General features: G+C 46.0%; 3 protein-coding genes across 9 annotated transcripts in view; 1 reads left to right on the forward strand and 2 right to left on the reverse strand.

The window, feature by feature from the left end:
- The window catches only part of celsr1a (cadherin EGF LAG seven-pass G-type receptor 1a), an 81,067-nt gene extending 72,874 nt beyond the window's left edge, over positions 1–8,193 (reverse strand). For all 6 annotated transcript variants that reach the window (XM_079183649.1, XM_079183648.1, XM_079183647.1 and 3 more), the window contains exon 1: positions 4,530–8,193. In XM_079183649.1, the coding sequence (XP_079039775.1) occupies positions 4,530–8,064 (3,535 nt within the window). In that variant the 5' untranslated portion in view covers positions 8,065–8,193. The remainder of the gene's footprint in view (positions 1–4,529) is intronic.
- Positions 8,194–9,059: 866 nt separating this feature from the next.
- On the reverse strand, positions 9,060–12,920 carry trmu (tRNA 5-methylaminomethyl-2-thiouridylate methyltransferase). Of its 2 annotated transcripts, none has more exons than XM_079184215.1 (11): positions 12,753–12,920; positions 12,428–12,593; positions 12,226–12,332; positions 11,930–12,055; positions 11,679–11,851; positions 11,533–11,586; positions 11,325–11,391; positions 10,965–11,065; positions 10,642–10,786; positions 10,480–10,562; positions 9,060–10,350 (listed from the first exon to the last, which is right to left on the reverse strand). In XM_079184215.1, exons 1-11 carry the CDS (start codon positions 12,832–12,834, stop codon positions 10,195–10,197), a joined length of 1,260 nt encoding a protein of 419 aa, XP_079040341.1. In that variant the 5' UTR covers positions 12,835–12,920; the 3' UTR covers positions 9,060–10,194. The 2 variants fall into 2 exon arrangements, with proteins under 2 accessions (XP_079040341.1, XP_079040340.1); XM_079184214.1 differs by having other exon boundaries at positions 10,642–10,870.
- Positions 12,921–15,417: 2,497 nt separating this feature from the next.
- On the forward strand, positions 15,418–18,791 carry creld2 (cysteine-rich with EGF-like domains 2). Its single transcript, XM_079183452.1, has 10 exons — positions 15,418–15,770; positions 15,955–16,037; positions 16,374–16,484; positions 16,615–16,706; positions 16,833–17,009; positions 17,131–17,232; positions 17,345–17,428; positions 17,544–17,639; positions 17,929–18,069; positions 18,400–18,791. Exons 1-10 carry the CDS (start codon positions 15,627–15,629, stop codon positions 18,456–18,458), a joined length of 1,089 nt encoding a protein of 362 aa, XP_079039578.1. The 5' UTR covers positions 15,418–15,626; the 3' UTR covers positions 18,459–18,791.
- Positions 18,792–20,192: the final 1,401 nt, after the last annotated feature.

The following is a 20,192-nucleotide window of genomic DNA, read 5'->3' on the forward strand; positions in this document are numbered from 1 at the left end:
TCTCCCAATATCAGTTACTGAGGGTGCCAAGCCCGGGAATGGCAGCATATCTCACACACATACTGCAGAAAAAAACATATGAGCTGCTGCAGACAGGACTGAAGCACACCGGCTCCGTCTATGCAGACGGCAGCAGTTTGGAACGACTTCGCCCCACACACACACGTGGTTGTTATTGTGGTTATTCAACTTTACCTCTGTTGATTTTGACTTAAGCAACAAAGGGATACTGACATCTCAGAGCCACATAGACAAGATCTCTCTTCCGCACGTGCCTTCCGTGCTTCAACCCCCCCCCCCCCCCTCTCCCTGCCCCATCCATCAAGGTTGGGAGGTCATAAGTCATGTGTAGAAAGAGTTCAGGGTCATTTCTCCCCGCTGAGCGTGTGTGTGTGTGTGTGTGTGTTAAACCCCATGTCCCACTTTGATCTCACAGGTGAGAGGTCACGCGTGTGTCATCACCGCCACGCTCAAGCGAGGAGTCGCTTCTCGCTTTTCGGAACATCCAACACGAGACGGTTACCCGGGGAAAAGAAGGTAAAAAAAAATGGGAAGAGAAAGTCTGACAGGAGGAGGTTTGTCCCATGACTCACGGCGGGGGTAATTTGTCTTTCCCAATGTGCGTTCTTGTTCACGGCCAAATAATGATTTGAAACCAAAAGAATGCCAAGGACAAGGGATGGTAAGGAACAGAGGAACTTGCTGGATCAGGTGATGATGATGATGTGGCAAGAGACAATGAATGAAAAGCTGCGAAATTCATGCAGAGGGCAACGCATCACGCCCAATACTCCACAGGTTATTGCACAAGAGCAACTGGGCCTCCTAACGAAGAGACAACTACACTTGTCTTTCCTTATAAATAAAGCGGTTTTCACAGGAATGTTTTTAAGTGGAAGGTCAGTGAGTACACGCATAAAATAGGCACAAAAGCTGAAGCTTTTGTGTCTCAGTAGGAATCTAATTATGTGTATTGAGAGAGGAAGCCGAGAAAGTGTGTGTTGGAGGGGGGCAGGCGGACGAGAACAGAAATGTTAAAAAGCTGAGCTATGCAACTCCTCCAACGGGATTAAGAGCCAAACCAAAGGCATGGAAGCTCAGTGAAAAAAATCCCCATGGGGGAGAAGAGGGGGAGGACAGGCAGGAGGGGTTTGTGTGTGTGTGTGTGTGCGTGTGCGTGTAGCGGCATGCCGTCCCGCTCACCGAGGTTAAGGAAGAAGATCAGAGCCGAGGTGGAAAAAGACGCTATAGCATCAATCACGCCTAATCGTTTAAGTGGGAATCTGCTATGCTGTATCACTCAATGATGTAACACGACTCCACCTATAGCCAGTCGGTGCAAGCTTTACCTTTGGCTGTTGTGAACTCCACCTATCAGGCAGAACGTTTCCTGGAAAGAAAGAAGAAAGAGACCTCCAGTGCACATCAGGCGATGCTTATTGCACATCAGGAAGCGGCAGGTTTGGTTGAAGCTGATCAAAGAATGTGGTGGTTACATGGACGAATAAGCAAAATCACTAATTATCTAGACAGCTGACAGCCGAGGCATATTAACAACAGAAGCCAGCCAAGTGCTGGTGAATCTTGCCTTTAGATAATGGGTCTGGCTGTCAGTTCTGGAGATCAACCAGCTGGTCCGAGAGTCTAATTGTGTGGCAACCACAATAACAAATTGGTGAAATGGTGATTCAAGGGCGTACCACTGCGGGCTAATTTTAACTTGTAAGACATCACAGACCTGTGACTGGCTGGATAGGGCTCAGTGACGTCTAGTTTAAAATACAGAAGAGAAAGCAAGGCTAAAGGAGCACCACGCGGAAATACTGTACAACTCCGTTATTTGTGGCAGTTTAATATTGACAGAGCTATTCAAAAAAACAGAGAGAAAGGGTTTAAGTGAAATTTGACAAACTAAGATAAGAGCTCTTACAAAGAGAACACATAGCCCTTAGCTATCGAGTCACAGAGCTACCGTCCCACACACACACACACACACACATACACAAGCACAGGGGGAGAGGGAACGAGGACAGATAGTGTTGTGGCTAGCAGAGTGTGTAAAGCCAGTGTATCTCGGGAGAGTTATCAGGGCCTTCTTGTGTTTCAGAAACATTCTCGGGCCTTCTGTTCGCCACAATAAAAGCACCTGTGCACTTCTTTGACAGGTTCAAGGGAGAGCCTTGATTAGGAGGATGTGAGGAGAATAATGTCCTCCGCAGTCAAGAGGTCTTTTGTTTAATTGATCAGGAATAATAATCAGGGCTAAGTACGTGGGCAAGACGGAGCCAATGCACTCCGATCAATCTCATCAATCGTGGACAGAGGACGCCAATGCTGATGTGAGCAGACATAATGAGCTGATGACTCTGATGCACTCAGAAATAAAACATATTGAGGTTCAGGATGGAGATCTGTGGATGTAAAGCCAGACTCTAGGGCATAGTCAGAGCATTATTTGGATCCGGTTCGACTCGGGCCGGGGGAATGAGAAAAGACAACAACCACGCAATAAAACTAAATATGCCAAAAGAGAATATGGGAGACCATTTGAGCCAGAGGCACAATCAGAGATGGTCTCTCTTGTTAAAGTGCTATTAGCTCACCAATCCCCTGAGGCCTTCCTCTCCCAAGAGCCCGGGGTCGAAAGGTCAAGACACCAGCAGTAATGGTTACCTAACACTTGACATCAGTGTGAGCCACCAACAAAGGGGGGAGGGGGACAATTTGTTTAATTGTACACGAACACGTGCTTACTTATATTTGTGTGTGTGTGTGTGTGTGTGTGTGCGCACATGGTTGCAAGTAATGAAGGGGTCCAATCCCCTTTGGGACCATTATGAGTTCACTGTTATACTGCAAGAGCTGTCAGTTGTTTTCGACAAAACACGAATGCGGTGTAAGTGAATGAGGACTGCTTGTGGTCAGTCGCTGCCTCCTCGGTCGCTCCACGGGTCGTCTATAACGACCATAAAGCACTTAGAAAAGGACAGTCCGTCTTTTGTCCAAGATAAAGACACAAGTCCTTTAAGAAAGACACTGTAGAGAAAGAAGGGGGGGGGGGGGGGGGGGGGGGGACTGGGGGGGATGCCTTCCACTGCCCGATGAACCGTGGTGTATAACAATGCAGGTTTAAGTCCAGCTCAAGAACTACTTTAAAAGGCTGAAATGCCAAAGAAATGAAATGATCAAAGAAAAATATTACAGTTGACAAAAAAAAAAAACTATTCGAATTATTTCTAGCCGTCAAAAATGATTAAGAGCGTACAGTTAAAAATAACCACAAACATGATTTGATCGTATACTGTGAATGTGGGCTTGCCCCAGTGCATCCTGGAGCTCATTTATAGTCCTAGAGTCAGTGTGTGCGATAGGCTGGCATGCCTTTAGTTTAAAGAGATGATAGAATAACACAGAGAGAGGGTGAGCTGAGGAGATCTAGCTGTGTTAGTGCCGTTTCATGTCAGGGCTTAATGTGCTTGAAGCGATCAACTGACAGAGAAAGATGGAGAACCAGAAAAGAATAAGAAAGAAAGAAGGTTGAGCAACCAGTTGTCAATAGGTGACAGGGTAGTTATTCTCTCGGGGTATTAGAGTTATCCTGCCTGTTCAACTGCTTGATTAATGTCACTGCGGTTTCTTGCAAAGTGTGTGTGTGTGTGTGTGTGTGTGTGTGTGTGCGTGCTTGACTGTAGCTGTTACCCTGCCAGTTTAGGTGTAAATGTTCCGTGTTTGCGTTTGTCTAATATTTAACTTGAAAGAACAAAGTCTGCTTCTGTAGTGGGGGGAAAAAAAGCAAGTTAAGGCAATTCCCCCCCCCCCCCCCCGCATGTCCTTGTAATATGAACGCACAACAATCATTGAGATCTAAACTCATGTTACAGAAAGTTACACAAAAACAAAACTCTGCATCAAAAAACTTCCATTTCGTTCAAAATCGCTGTTTGTGTGAGATACGATGCACATCGTGGTAAGTTATTCCGGGGAAATCCTAGGAGACATCTTGCCACACGATGTACATAAATCTCCCTGCAGCGCACCTACACCAGGCTTTAAGCCACTTCAAAGAGTGCGGCCTATTTGCTCTAAGGGAGGGAAATCATGCGTGTGCATATGCCTGCCCTATATGCATGTGTGTGCTCCAACTTGGGACAGAAATCCACATATATCTGCAACAACAAAGCAGGTTCAGTTATCAGGGTGACCTGCTAATAGCACCTTTTTACTACCTCAACCAACCACTTGCACACAATACATTTATCACCCAAATGGCACAAAAGCAGCACAACCGGATCCTGCATAGAGCCTGCAGCAAACACTAACTGAACATACAGTCAACACACCACAGCCGAAACCTGCCCTCGGTCTCTATTCCAACAGCAGGTTCTATATCGACTCGGCAGAGTGATGTTGCATCACGCGCGGTGACTCAAATTTCCGTCTTTAACACATTTTATCACCTTTTTACACATGTAACAAAAAGCTCAGAAATAAAGTAAAAGGAAGAAGAAACGTTCAGATGTCTTTCTTACCTGACACGGAAATGGTCATGGGTGCTTCCAGGGTCCTGTCGTTGTCCAGGTCTCTGCTCAACCTCAGATCCCCAGTGTCCTCGTTCAACAGCAGCAGATTGAGCTCATTTCCAGACTCAAACTTGTACCGCAGCTTATCCGACACATCCGGGTCATGAGCTGGTACCTTTCCTATTATTCCTGATGGGAAACTGTTGGACTTGTTGGTGATGTAGTTGTTGAAGATAATCTCAAAGTTCTGCAGCACCGGCATGTTGTCATTCATATCTACGAGGCGGATGTGCACAGTGGCCCGACTCACGAGCGGCGCTGAGGTGGCCTGGACCACGATGACATACTCTGTTTTAGTCTCATAATCCAGGTCTGTGAGTGCAGTGAGGTCGCCGTTAAAAATGTTAAGATTGAAAACTTCTGGATAATTCCCCTCTACAATCTGGTACATGATCTGAGCATTGGTGCCCTCGTCGGGGTCGGTGGCAGTGACCCGGGCCACGACGGACCCCACCGGGCTGTTCTCCTGCACGTCAATGAACAGCTCGTCCTTCTCAAACACTGGAGCGTTGTCATTTATGTCTTGGACAACCACGTGAATGGGAACAACAGCCTTCAGAGGCGGAACCCCCCTATCCACAGCGTAGGCCTTCAGATTGTAAACGGGGACATTCTCCCGGTCCAGTTTGCGAGCAGTTCGGATGATACCAGAGTAAGCCTCGATGTGGAAATCCCCCTCTCCGTCATCGCCACCCACAAACGTATAGCTCACCCTGCCATTCGGGCCAGAGTCTCTATCCGAAGCAGAGATCTGGAGAACGCTGGTATGTAAAGGTGCGTCTTCCAATACGCTCCCCTGGTATCTGTCCCTTAGAAACTGAGGAGTATTATCATTGGCATCGACGATGCTAATCTCCACATAGGCGGTGTCAGATTTCTGAGGGATGCCATTGTCTTTGGCAATGATGGCTAATGTGTAGGAGGCCTGGTCTTCATAATCAATCTCCATTTGTGTCGTGATGGCGCCTGTATCTGGGTCAATTTTAAACTGAGGAACATTGTCCTCCATCATGTACGTGACGCGAGCATTTTCCCCCGTGTCCTCGTCCGTCGCACTGATCACCACCACCGTGGTGCCGACTGGTTTCTCTTCGCAGAGCATCACCTGGTAGTTGGCATTTTGGAAGACGGGCCGGTGCGTGTTGGCGTCCGTCACGTTGATGAACACCTGAGCAGTGTCGTAGCGTGTTCCATCACTGGCGGTGACTGTCAGGACGTACTGCCGTTCCTGCTTGTAGTCCAAGGGGAGGGCTAAAGTGATGAGACCGCCGCCGCTCTGGCTAGTGATGGCAAAGCGGTTCCTGGTGTTGCCACTGGAGATCTGATAGGTCACCACGCTGTTGATGTCCCTATCTACGGCCGTCATTGTCAGCACGCTGGTACCCACGACAGCATCCTCATTGATCTTCAGCGAGTAGACCTTCTCCGTAAAAGTGGGCACGTTGTCGTTCACATCAAGCACCGTGATGCTGACGCTGGCTGAGGAGGACATCACAGGTATCCCATTATCTCTCGCCTCCACGCCAAAGGTGTAGAAGTCCGTGGTCTCCCTGTCGAGCTCTTCACTCACTGTGATCCAGCCTGTGCTGTTGTTGATCGTGAACGGAAAACCCGGCGTGGTGTCAGTTAACCGGTACACCAAACGGGCGTTTTCTCCAGAGTCACCATCAATTGCTTGAATGTGGATCACAGAGTAACCAATGGCCACATTTTCCAACACGGTAGCCTGAAAAGGTGTGCTGACAAACATGGGGGCATTGTCGTTCACGTCCACCACTTGCACCACCACCATCCCTGTGCCGTTTATCAGAGGAGGCCTGCCACCGTCCTGAGCCTTAATCCGCAAATTATATTCCCGAATCATCTCATAGTCCAGAGGATTGATGATATCAATCACACCAGTGGGGGAGTGGATGTAGAACTGTCCTTTAACGTTGCCACTGATGATGCTGTAATGCACTTTGGCGTTGTTGCTCTCGTCTTTGTCCGTAGCTTCCACCTGGATGACTTTGGTGTTGACCGCCACATTCTCAGGGATCTGTACAACATACCTCTTTTCAGTGAACTGTGGGTAGTTGTCATTCTCATCCTCCACAGTGATCTTGACAGTGGCGGTGGCACTGAGGGGGCCTGGGTCTTTGCCCTGGTCGTTGGCCTCAACAATCAGCCGGTACTTGGCCCGGGTCTCCCTGTCGGGCCGCTCTCTGATCCTCACCAGGCCGTTCCGGGGGTCGATTTCAAACACAGAGTTAACTCCGTCGCCGTTGACGATTTTATAAATCATGTTGGCGTTGGAGGGAGCGTCCCCATCAGTGGCTCGGACTGTCATCACTTCAAACCCTGTTTCGACATTCTCCCGGATGCTAACGCTGTACTCAGTTTGCTCAAACACCGGGCTATGGTCGTTAGTGTCACTCACAGTGACGGTGAGGTAAGAAGTGGCAGATCTCTTGGGGGAGCCGTTGTCAATTACAGTGACTTTGAAAACATGGGTGTTTTTGACTTCTCTGTCTAGTGACTGGACGGTCGTTATGCTCCCTGTCTGAGGGTCTATGTCGAAAAGGTCGTTGGACCTGCTGTCAAAAAAGGCCTCCATGCTGTACTCCAGCCTCCCTGCCTCTCCATCATCCGGGTCAGTGGCTTTCAGGGTGATAACACGCGTACCGGGCGGCTCATTCTCGGGCACGGACACCTGATAGTTGGGGAGCTGGAACTGGGGAGACGCGTTTGCCTGTCGCTTCCCCCTGCGGATCAATCTGCCAGACTTTCTCAGCATGCTCTCTGCGACGGACCCGTGTTGCTTGTGCTCTTTTAGCAGCGTCAAACTCAGCCGCACGGAGAGCCTGCCGCCCGCAGAGCTGTGCAGCGCGCAGTGCAAACTCGCCTCGGGCTGTCCTCGGTGCTCAATACACAAGTCACTGGCCAGGAACAGATCCCCACGCCTGAACACTGCACTCAAGTCTTTGCCGACACACATGCTGTCCAAAAATGCAACGTTGCGCGTAAAGGTGGGCAAAAGTTCTGTTACGTTCAGCAGCAGTTTACCTGCCGGTAAGCAGGAAGTCGCCCCCAGTTTCGTGAGGTGTTTAATGTGAATGTCTGGCTTACCTGACGATTTCTTTCTCTTGTATTTAATAAAACAGTCCTGGCCGTGGACGAACACATTAAACTGTGTCAGGATAACGTCCCCAGACGTCAAGGAACCTGTTCGGAAATAAACAGGCGCCGGGTTCCTCGCCGTGTGCGCGCACTGAACTTTGTGGGACAGGCGGACGACCCCGTCGTGTCTCTCGACTTGGAAAAAGCTCTGGATGAATTTTGGGGATAAAGTCCTGTCAAGTTTAAAAGTCCATCCGGGGCCGAGCGACAGGTTTGCCAAAAGGGTCCCGGGCTGTAAAGTCTCCGAAAGGTGTATCTCCAAACATCCCGCGAGCGGCACGCTGAGCAGGACACAAACCCAAATCCAACACATCGGTAGCTCCATGCTTGTGAACCTGCCAAAGTCCCATTCAACTTCACATAAACTCCTCCGCAAAAGCCTTAACTCTCCCTCTCCCAACACCGCGTTTTGCTTTTACCCCTCATCGTGAAGTTTTAACGTGGAAAAAGTCGCTCCGTATCCATAGCATCGGCGCGTCCACGGCGCGCAGCAGCTGCGTTAACCCACACTGAGTTTAAAATGAGTACAAAATGGCTCCGTGGCTCTCCTCCGCCTCCTCCTCCTCCTCCTTCTCTTCTCCTCGGAGCCTTATTACCATAAACCTGCTGCGTTCCCCCTCAGGGACGCTTTCATGGCCGAGGTGGGGGCAGCTTCTTTTTTTTTCTCATGGAGATTTAGGAAGTGGACCTGACCGGGTGACCAATGCGCGCAAGTGCATTGTTATTACAATAGGGTGAGAGCTGGGGGGGGGAATTCCTAATGCGTGTTTTGAGTGTGTACTGTGTGTGCATGTTGAAGGAGCTGTAAAGCACTGAGGGTGCAGGACACAAAACGTGAAAAGCAGCTGAACTAAGACTTCAGTGTCCCAACATTTAGAAAGTGATGTTGACATGTCACACAACTCCAATAAGCTGCTACTCGCGTGTCAAGTGGACACAGCTCAGCTCCTTGCATCAGCATCATTCCAAAAAAAAAGTTTTCAGCAGAAAAAGTTACAGCTTGATAAGTTATTTCATTATCTCCTTTGTTGAATAACATACCGTGTTCTTCATGGTGAGAATGGTGAATGGTCCTCACACAGTAACTGACTCTTTATCTACTAGTGACAGACATTAGATCACCATGTAATGTGATGCTTTCTTCTCTATTTTCATTATTTGGAACTTGTATTTTCACTTGAATGTGTTGCAGCAAAACCTTTATTCTCTTACTGTTTTTGGGTTGAGCCTTTATGCCCCCCCCCCCCCCCCCCCAAGAAAACCAGTTTTAAGATGACAAACATGAACTTTCCAAAACATTTTATTCATAATTTCAGGGAATACAGACAATATGATGAGGTCACATTTGTATAAGTAGGCTCTTACATGAGTGTCATGAGGACTCATAGGAGTATACAGTATGCTGATCGTGCAAAACAATGCTGACTGGAGAATAACAGGTTCACCCTGCAGGTTGATCTTGTATAACAGCGCCCCCTTTTGGATCAATAACGGAAGGACAACCAGTGCACAACTTGCATATTCTCAAGTATTTAGCGACTCTGGAGGGAATATCTAGGTATGCAGGCCACACATCACTTATGAGGTTTATTTAGTCACTGGTAAATGTTCAAGTATTTACAGTTCGTAGTTTAGGAAGAACTTACAACAATGCCATTTGAAGAGAAAAGGCACTTGAAATGTCCAATGTGCAGGTTTCCTATTACGATAAAGAAGACGACACTAAATGGCTCAGACTGCCAGCGTCATTAACAAAGACCGCGTTTCTTCCAGAGCAAAGGTCATAACGTCGACTGTGTGGAGACAAAAACTCACCATAGAAAAAGTTTAGGTCCGTGGATTGTTTTTCCATCCTTTGGAACATTTAAGCGCCAACTACTTTTAAAAAAAGAGAGCTTGACTTTAGTTTCTGTTATGACTTTTTTTCCAAAGGATAGACACAATTGCAGCGATTGAGAATACATCGAGCACTTCTTAAATACCAGATAAAGTATCAAGTACATGAATATCCAACAGTCTTTTTTATTTGCCTTAATTACCATAATGCCAGGCTGCAGGTCTCTGCAATGCACAGCAAACAGATCTAATGACATCATGAATCCACTATGGAGAAGTTGCAAAGCATCACATCCGATATTCGAGTGAACTGATGGAAAAGCTTGATTTTCTTTTTTTCTTTTCAAAAATGGATTTATTTAAATTATTGCATCTCGTCTCCACTCCAAAGCACAAACACAGGCTTGGAAGCAGATAAGTTTACCTGAGCAGCCAGCAGACAACCTCAGAAAGCGTCTTGTCCTGGTCCTGTCAATACATCAAGGTACTTAAAGAACAATCACCCCTCTAGAGTCTCTAAAAACGGCCTCCCTGTCACAGTTGATCCCTCGTGAACAGTGTGCTCTACCTAATGTACAGAGCTCGTCCTCCACCACGGCCCGGGTGATGCCGGGTCGTCTCAGCTGGCCGGTTCGGGGCTCGGCTGCTGCTCCTTCTGCTGCGCTGCTGCTGCTGCCATCCGTTCTCTGCCCCGCTGGAGTGTGTGTTCACTGGGCCCCAGCTGCATGATCTTCCCACTACCCAGACACTCGTCTCCTTTGTACAGCACGGCAAACTGCGGGAGGAAGGTTAAGAAGGGCTGAGAAAGCGTGCACACACTCCTACAACGAGAGAAAGCTTTTTGGGCCGTTATAACTGGCAGGCCCGAGCAATCGCACTGTATTCTGTAGCACTGGTGTGTTACCTGTCCAGGTGTCAGAGCTCTGACCGGCTGGGAGAGTGTGATCCACACAGAGCCGTTCATGTTCAGCGTCACTGTGCAGGGAGCTGGAAAGAGAAAAAAAAAAAGAGTTTTTATTTGTTCAGTTAATACTCTTTCATCAATGTACGGGGACACAAAACTCACTGAGAGGCATCTGGTGTATGAAGCGGAAATGACACTCCATCATCTGGGTCTTGACTAGTTCAGGAGGCGGGTCAAACGTTACCCAGTGGAAGCGGTCTGTCCGCACCGTGTCACGGAAAAGAGCCGGGTGATTGGTAGTCGGAGCCTGATCGGTGACACATTTAAGGGAATAAAAAAGGAACGGCAAAAGTCGGTCAAGTTTCAAACAGTGTTGCACGCTCGACTCCACCTTTAAAAAAAAAGAAAAAGTGAGCAAACTAAATGTAAATCCTAAATATTAGCGAGCATTTGAACCCTTTAACAACCTCGAGAAACTTTCTCACCACAAACACTTCTCCAGTATCGGTGTCTTTGTCCACCACAAACCAGGGCTCCTTCTGCCCTCCTATTCTCGCCCTCTGGCCCAGCGTCAAAGTGAACCAGCCTGAAGGACAAGAGAAGGAGCAGGAAGTACACTATGAGATGTTTTAAGTGTCAGTAGTTTGGAACACACATTTAAAAAGGATATCCACAAGGATCGGTGAAGCGGAAAACAAGACATTTAAGTGTTAATTGGCCTAAGATATGATACACGTGAGAGCCATTAGAGTCAGACTGTATAATGTTGCCATAGTGACACAGCAGTTCTTCATTGTGTCAAGAGAGGTTCACAATTTGAGAACCTCAAACAACAATGGGCATGCCTTTGTGTGTTCCCATGACAGCCCCGTCCTCAATGGAGACAAAGTTCCCCGGTTTGGGTTCCAGATACTGGAAACAGGAAGAAGAAAAAAACGGTATTATTTTACATGCATCTGTCAATACATGAGATGAGAGGAAAAAAATAAAGAAAAAGGGGCTAATTTGTGAATTTGTCATGTTGAAAAACTACTTGGAGGGTTTCATTCTTACCTCCAAAATAAAGTTTTCAAAGTTTCTCTCTCCAATGAAGCAGATGCCCATACTCTAGAAAAGATAACATTTACTGTTGGTATACAATGTGAATCCGTAGATCCCTATTGATGCGTCTTTCTTTCTTTCTTCCTATGTGTGGCTACCTCTTTCTTCTTCAGCACATGGTGAAACCCGGCCTCGGCAGCAATCTTTTTCACAAAGTCTTTGGTGAGTCCGGCCAGCGGGAACGTGGTTTGTCGCAAGGCATCCTGGGAGACCTGACTGAGGAAGAAGGTTTGATCTTTGAGGAGATCCGCTCCTTTGTACAACCTCACCGCTGGGAAGAGACACAGAGAGTTTAAGAGACCTTAAAGCTGGTGCTGTGGTGAAATGTCACTCCCTGTCAAACTCTTACGATTTCTAGTCTCGAATCGGTCTCTGAAGAGAGTGGCCGACGGCGGCGCCGTGTGCGTCTGCTGGAACACCTCTTCGTCTTCCTGCGACGTCCTGGCGTAGTGGCCTGTGGCCATGGCATCCGCCCCTGAGTCGACAACAGCACAACGCGAATGAAACGCAACACGTGTCGCGTCCGACATTGGAATCGGTCCAATTCAATCCTCTGCTCTCTAACCACCACCCGCCGTTGACCAGATATTAAACAGCTGCTAAGCTGCTTGGAATGAGTTTATGAACACAATACGGATCACATACCTAGAGTGTTGATAGCATACTTGTGGAAATGGTTGAATTTGATGTGCTTGTTGCATAGTATATCTGGGTTAGGCGTCCTCCCCCTCTCGTATTCCTTCAATAGTTTACTGAAAGTGGCAACAGACAGATGAGGCATTCACATTAAAGTGTTGCACAATTAAAACGCGTTTATGATTCGTGCACGCATGGCTGCAGCAAATACCTGAAGACTTCATGCCAGTACTCTTTGACATAGGACACCTGATGGAAGGGGATGTCCAGGGTCCGACACACTCTGTAGGCGTCCTCACAGTCTTTCTCTGTAGAGCACACCCCGCTCTCATCCAGTGAGTCCCAGTTCTTCATGAAAACTCCTGTTACACTGTAACCTTCACGTGGAAGGGAAAGAGAGAGAGACATGGCTGCGTGTCTAGCTTTGTATTTCTCCAGGGAGTGCGGTTTCAACTGGTTAGCTTACCATTTAACATTAGCAAAGTCAGTTCAGGTGTGTCTGCGTGTGTGTGCGTGTGTGTGTGGTTTTTCCTCACCTCTTTTCTTCAGTAACAACGCCGCGACAGAGCTGTCGACGCCGCCGGACATGGCGCACACCACGTGTCTAATAACACCCATGTTTTCAAATGACAGTCCTTTCTTTTAATACTATTTTTCTTGCGTAACTAAGAAAAGTCTCCATTGTCACTTTCGTGGGCAGCCATGTTTTCGGGCCCGTTTAATAATAACGTCCGACTAGAAAACACCTTTGAAACGGAACCAATGTTGCTGGTGGAGGCCACAAAACAACGTGACTATATGCTCACTTCCTTTTCCGTGAGGTTGTTCACAATCGCCACTAGATGGTGCTAAAGGGCATATAGAACTAGAAAATGCATTTCCTGCTGAAAATGCTTTGGAATGCTGAAAGCTGAAATGAATTGCAAAAACATTGCTGAAAATAGATATCCAATTCAAAAAAAGAATTGCAAAAAGCTTAATAATTCAAAAAGTTTAAAGATTAGAAATATGAAGAGACATAGCAGACATAAGCTGAAAAAGCTGAACATTTTGATATTTGAAAAGTTTCTGTAGCTTAAAAAATGTTGAAGGAGATAAGTGCCAAAATACGTACGGAAGAAATAGTGGAATAAAGAAAAACAGGATAACAATAGTTGGAATGCTTAACAGCATTCCAACAATAAACCAATACACTGACTCCAATACACTGACTAAGATCAAATGGTTCATCATCTGTATGGAGAATAAAATGACCCCAACGTCTACTATTCTGGAGTTCAAGAATTCAATTAAACCCATTTGGTTGCTGTAAAAAGATAGAAAAGCTACAGAGCGCTTAAATTAGCAATGCCAGCTAGTGACATAACACACTGCAGAAGGGTCGGTGTACTGGCACTACACAAGTCCTGTTTCATGAATGGAGCATTTCTTCTTCTTTGTGTTGTTGAACAGCAGTTAGCACCAGCTTATGCGCCTTACCACCCCCTCTGCATAACAGCATTATGTCGGTCAAATTGGTCAAATTCTGCAACATATTCCCTAAAACTAGTCTTGTTGAGCGGCAATGTTTGGAAATAATATGACAATATATGACAAGTCTTGTCTTTATTTTGAATTCACACTATAATAAATAGTACAAATGGACCATGTTTACTCATATTTCTGTTCCATAAAACCATATATGTAACAAAATGCTTATTGTATTGATAAGTGTTGTTCACAGTGGAAATGCTGACTTAAACAGGTCTACTAAGATCAGGTTAGTAAATGATATCCTAATATTCAATTCAATGGGGAGGATGGGGAGAAAACGATGTTTTCCACCTCCTGAATCTTGGGCTCTTCATCTGGTGGGGAGAAGAAGACCACGAAGAAGCAATCAACGATGTGCCCTCACAGAGGTGATGGAGACGGTGATTGGGATGACTTGTACATGCACCTTACACCTTAAAATGTGTGTGATATTTTTATCACATTCCTGACTTGTCTTTGATATCACAGGGCAGGACTCTACCGGGGTCTTTGGCCTTCCTGGAGCCGCTGAGAGTGGACATCAGCCAAAGCACACAAAGCCAGCATCACACGACCAATGAGATGTGAGGAAGCTCCAGCATCACACAACCAATGAGATGTGAGGAAGCTCCAGCATCACACGACCAATGAGATGTGAGGAAGCTCCAGCACCACAGCAGTCCACTCAACACACTGGACCAGCTTCAGCTCCACACTTTTCTACACTTGACTGCTTTGATGTTGAGTTCAGTTAAATAATGAAATAATGATCAGACATGTAAAATGATCCTGTGTTATGTCACATACTTTACCCTCACTGATGTCGGGTCAACATGACTCATATTGAGAAGTTGATTTGTTAAAGATGACATTAGCAGCTGATCTGCTTCCAAAACAAACTTTGTCACCATGAGCGTGTTTCAACTTGCATGTTTGAACAAGTATGTATTTATTAACTCTGAATACATTCAATTCCTCCTCCAACTCACAAACATACAATGAAGGTAGAAAAAAAAAGTTGGGACAGTGACAATCCTTACATTTCATTTTATATGTATTTATTTACTTCGAACATATAATAAATGTACATCATTTGTACTCCTGTTAGATCTGTAGGCTACTTGTAGTTTACAGACCTCATTCGGATTTATTCATGTGTGTTTGTAAATATGTATTTATGTGGAAATTGGCGTGTATCTGCATTGTATGCTATCCTTTGTTCTTTTTATGTCTGCCTGTGAAACACTTTGCTTCTCGTTTTGATCTTATATAAATAATCTTTATTATTATTATCAACCACACAATATATGTTTTGAGATTAAACCTTCATTGCTCAACATGAGACTAATAGCCAACAATCTAGCGTTAATAAGTATTACAATTACACAGAAAAATAGGATTTTCTACAAAACGTGGTGTTTTGTCGTCAAATCTAAGAGCCAATCAGCTCTCGTGAGGTTATCGTTGCCCACGTGTTCATGACGTGGGAGCAAGTCGGGATCAAGTTGGACACAAATCTAACCGGCATGCATTGTGCCGACTTGGCTCATCTCAAACGAGCCTAATACAAAGGAACGAGCTGTATGTCCCGCGCGTGGCGGCTTGTGATTGGTCGTACATTTGTCTGACAGGCAAACTGAGCAAATCAGCGCAAGCCACAATTCAACCAAGAGGCAGACCCGGAAGTCTAAAGCCGCATCGTTTTTTTTTCACCACAACCGGCATGTAAATACTATTTGTAGCGTTTGCATAGACAGCGCAAACGTAGATTTAATGTTAGGAACAGTTCATTTAGATGTGTCCAACCCTGCAGCGCTTTAACATTAGTCGAGAGCTTGCTTGCGAGTGGCTTAAACGTGTGTCCTGATATGAAACGGTGTCCCAATTGATCGGCTGAGATGCTGCCCACCGGTCCACAGCTGCGGCTACTGCGGCTATTGTCCTGTGTAACTCTTGTTTTACTTTCTCAAGTCACCGACGCCAAGAAGGATTTAAAAAGCGCCTGTACTACCTGTCAGCAAGTTACTGACAACTTCAACAAGGTAGGAGAACACGACCAAGCCTCTCCTTTTGTGTTGTCTGCTTGTCATTATCCTGCTCTGTTGTTGTGAATGTTTACTGCTACCTTAAATGGTGCCAAATGCCTGAAATGTCTTAAAACATAATCCACACCCTTTACTGTTTCCATCTGCACAAACTGTAACACTATTTTTTTTTGTATTTCAGGGCTTTGACAGAACAGCAAAGCAGAACTTTGGAGGTGGCAACACAGCCTGGGAGGAGAGGACACTGTCTAAATATGAGACGAGGTGAGACGGTGCAGCCTGTCCTGTCCCGGGTCACCCTGTCCGGTCCCGGGTCACCCTGCCACAGGAGCCGGGTCACCAGAGCTGTGTTTGCTTTGCACTAGAGCTGCTGGCTGTTGTGCTTTGTGCGAGAAGCTTATCAAAGTTGTAGATGAGTGATATGCATTTGACTATATAGCTGACAAACTGCAGCATTTGGCAGAGTGTGTTGATTTTGCCACTCTCGCAAGGCCTACAAAGCTGTGCAACAAACACTTCCCGTGTTATCACACAGCTTATGGGTTAGCACGTGCTCATCTCCAGACTTCTATCCATTCATGCCGTTGCTTCCTTTTACAGCGAGATCCGTCTGATGGAGATCGTGGAGGGGCTGTGCGACAGCAGCAGCTTCGAGTGCAACCGCATGTTGGAGGAGCACGAAGACCATTTTGAGACTTGGTGGTTCAAGAGGTGTGTGTGTGTGTGTGTGTGCTAATGCAAATATTTTCAAAGTTTCAGTTACGTTTCAGCCACGATGGCACGTTGGTTGGAAACGTGACAGGTCTCATGTCTTCTGGTTTTCTCTCCTGTTGCAATACAGGAAAACAAAACATCCCGATGTGCATAAATGGTTCTGCATCGACACCATCAAGGTGTGCTGTCCAAAGGGAACATTTGGACCGGACTGCAATGGTGAGACGAGATGTTCTTTTAGCTCAAAAGTAATGCATTGGACAAATAAACACAAGGGCTTGATGCAAAAAGTGGTTAAATATTCGTTGTTTTCATTGTTGTCTTTCTGATTTTAATTTGGTGAAGCCTGTGTGGGCGGCTCTGACGCGCCGTGTCATAGAAATGGACATTGTGACGGCGACGGGACTCGCGGAGGCAACGGGAAGTGCAGCTGTGACCACGGCTATGGCGGGGAGTTCTGCCTCGACTGCATCGACGGCTACTTCAACGAAGTGAGGAACGACACCTTCTCCCTGTGCACAGGTACACTTTCGAGTGAACAAGCAGCAGCAGCAGCAGCGGCTTTTTCTTCAACGCCATCACTTACCCTCATTTGCATACGAAGGGAAAGAGTGAGTATAGTGAAATGTGTTCTCGTGTACAGAATGCCACTCGTCCTGCAAAACCTGCACCGGAGCGACCAATCAGGACTGCGATGAGTGCAAAGACGGCTGGGAGGACGACGACGACCAGGAAGCTTGTGTTGGTATGAGGACCAGTTAAAAAGTCTCCATCTGGTTTACAAGAAACAACAAAGTATGGTCTGTGTACACACACCACTGTCTACCTCACTGCCGTACATGTCGTGTGTGTTCCAGATGTAAACGAGTGCTCCGCAGATCCTTCACCGTGTGAAGAAGAGCAATACTGCCTCAACACGGAAGGCTCTCACTCCTGCTCGGGTAATTAACGTTCTCTGTTTTGCGCGTAAGACTTGGTCGCAACAATAGCGACTGCATGATGAAGTGTAATGTGTATTTCTGCCGTCGTGTATAAAATCGCTTTTGTCCTTCGCAGCTTGCGACAAAGTGTGCTCCGGTTGCACTGCGGCCGGTCCCGATAAGTGCCGGGCTTGTGCCGGCGGGTACCAAGACACAGAGGGCACCTGCACAGGTATCATGTAAATAATTCACTATTTAAAGGGTTTCACTCCCCTTGGCTGCGTGTCAATTCTAGAAGAATGCGTGAGGAGTATTTCAAAAAACGAAGGCAAACTATGAATTGCTATACTGTTACAAGGTTTCTAAGCAGCAGGGCGTTGTAGTTTTAAGCCAACGTTACTCAAACGATAATAAATAGCACTTTATGGGAGGGCTGGCTTATCGTCGGCATCATCAGAAGAGAACACTTTGTTTCAGTCAGGTCGGTGTAGCAGCTTTGCCTTGTGTTGTGTGTTTTCCAGATATTGACGAGTGTTCCCAGCCAGAGCCGGTATGCATTCAGGAGCACGAGCAGTGTGTCAACACTAAAGGCAGCCATGTGTGCGTCTGCTCGAGCGGGTATGAGAAGCAAGAGGGAGAGTGTGTCCAGACGCTACAGCCAGGTGAGGATGAGTGTTGGTGTCATATTATCTGTGCCCTGCAGGTTGTTTCATTTAGCTGTAGACTTTTTTTTCTTTTTTTTTTTTATGTCATTTGATCAGAAAGTTGCCCACTACAAAGTTTAGTGACGCTACAGCCTATAAAACTAATTTAAAGGAAGCTGTATCCTTTAAAGAATATATACACGCATTGTCACACTCCAGCCGTTAATGACACTTTTCTTTGATCCATTCCTGTTCAGCTTCACAATAATATTATCAATATTAAAGGGGAATATATTGGACTATTTTAGTATATGTATTGTTATTTATTCATGCTTCCATTCTCATCAGAAAAAGAAGAGGAGCCGGAAGCGTCCGAGACGACCACGGGTCCAAACGAGGAGCTTTGATTTACAAACCGAAGACGGACCACGAAGAACGGTCGGAACCTCTGCACATCTGAAGCCGCCCATTTTTAAAAAACGTCGACTACATGCACTTAATGTACCAGATGCACTTAGAACCAACAAACGCTGGCCACGCAAGTTTTTCTCCAGCAGTGGATCATGGATTAAAGGACAAAAAAAAAGGACAAAAAAAAAAAAAAAAAGAGACATTTGATGCTCTCAGTACGCTGGTCGTTGTTGCTTTTCTCTGGTGTGCTCCAACTACCACTTATCTTTATTTGTTGTATGGTTTTAAAATCAAAGATTCAATAAAGGTGAATTAAATAGAATTTAAGATGAACCCATGTCAACAAGGTTTGTGTATATTTTCTTGTACAATGTGTCCTTTGTGTAGTGCAATGGGTTCAATTAGCAGGTGGATGTTGGGTTGTGTTGCAGTGATCAAAGATGACCACATGGTGGCAGTGTTGCCATATAGAATTTGGATGCTTACAAAAATGAGCGCCTTAAATTGAGCGAGAAAGGAATAACTAGAGTGTCTCACTGTCTTCATGTCTCATAGCCATTTTAGTGTATGGTCATGTCTGAGTGTGTTTCACCGTACAGTGATTCATAACTCTATATTGGATATGTCCATACCTACATGTTTAATATCCTCAGTCTTGGATTATTTCCACACATTTAATCCACGTTTCTCCCGCGCGGCCTGGACCTCACAAAAGCCATTCTAGCACCGACTTGAAAGTTCTGCAGCGCCGCCACCACTCGGGTGTTAGGAAGCTTTTTTGGAGAGACCTTCCTGTGGCCCCGTTTGGATCAAAGCATATTTTTCTAACCCAGGTCTCACCTTGCAATAAGGCTTCCCGGCTTCCTGCGGGATGATGTCAGCTGTTTAGACTGGAGAGGCTTGCCAAGGTGGAGGAGCAGCCAGCCAGTTGAGACCTGTTTGAGCTGGTGGTGAGGGAGCAGAGACTCCCCCCAGCTACCCCTCCACTTTTCACCTCTGGATGTGGAACTATGGAAGGGTTTTAATGAGATAGACAGTATTATTATGTGCTGCTGGCGCAGATGTAAAATCTCAGGATTGATAGTAATCTTGACATGATGGAGGCCCCAATAAATCAAAGATTTACTCGCCTCCCCCCACTATCTCCATTTCTTTTGGCGGGAATATAATTCATTCTGTCAAGATATTCATGAAACCATACGGTAGAAACGCGTCCAAAATGACTTAACCAGGGCAGAAGAAGTTTAAAAAGTCTTCATCACTTCAGACATTTTGAGAAATGCGTTTATTTGATCTCTCTGCGAGTCAGATGAGAAGATTGATACCGCTCTCTTGGTGGGCATGACGCTCCAGCGAATGGCGATTAGCTTAGCTTAGCTTAGCATAAAACCTGAAAACAGAGAAACCGGTCTGTCCAAACGGAATTCGCCTACCAACACCTCGAAGGCTCACTCATTAATAACACATCGTTTTACGGCGTTTTTTTGTTGTTGTAAAGATTAAACAAACAGGATTAACCCTTGGACGGAGCCAAGCTAGCTGTTTCCCCCTGTTTCCAGTCTCTTTGCTATGCTAAGCTAACAGTCTGCCACTTTCACATTCAGCGCACATACATGAAAGTGGTATCAATCTTCTTATCTCTCAGAAAGATAGCAAATAACAAAATGCCTCCCCAAAACCAAACAATTTCTTTAAAATCTTTTTATCAACACAATTAAAGCAACAATGTA

This window comes from Pholis gunnellus, assembly GCF_910591455.1.
Source record: "Pholis gunnellus genome assembly, chromosome: 22".
NCBI lineage: Eukaryota > Metazoa > Chordata > Actinopteri > Perciformes > Pholidae > Pholis > Pholis gunnellus.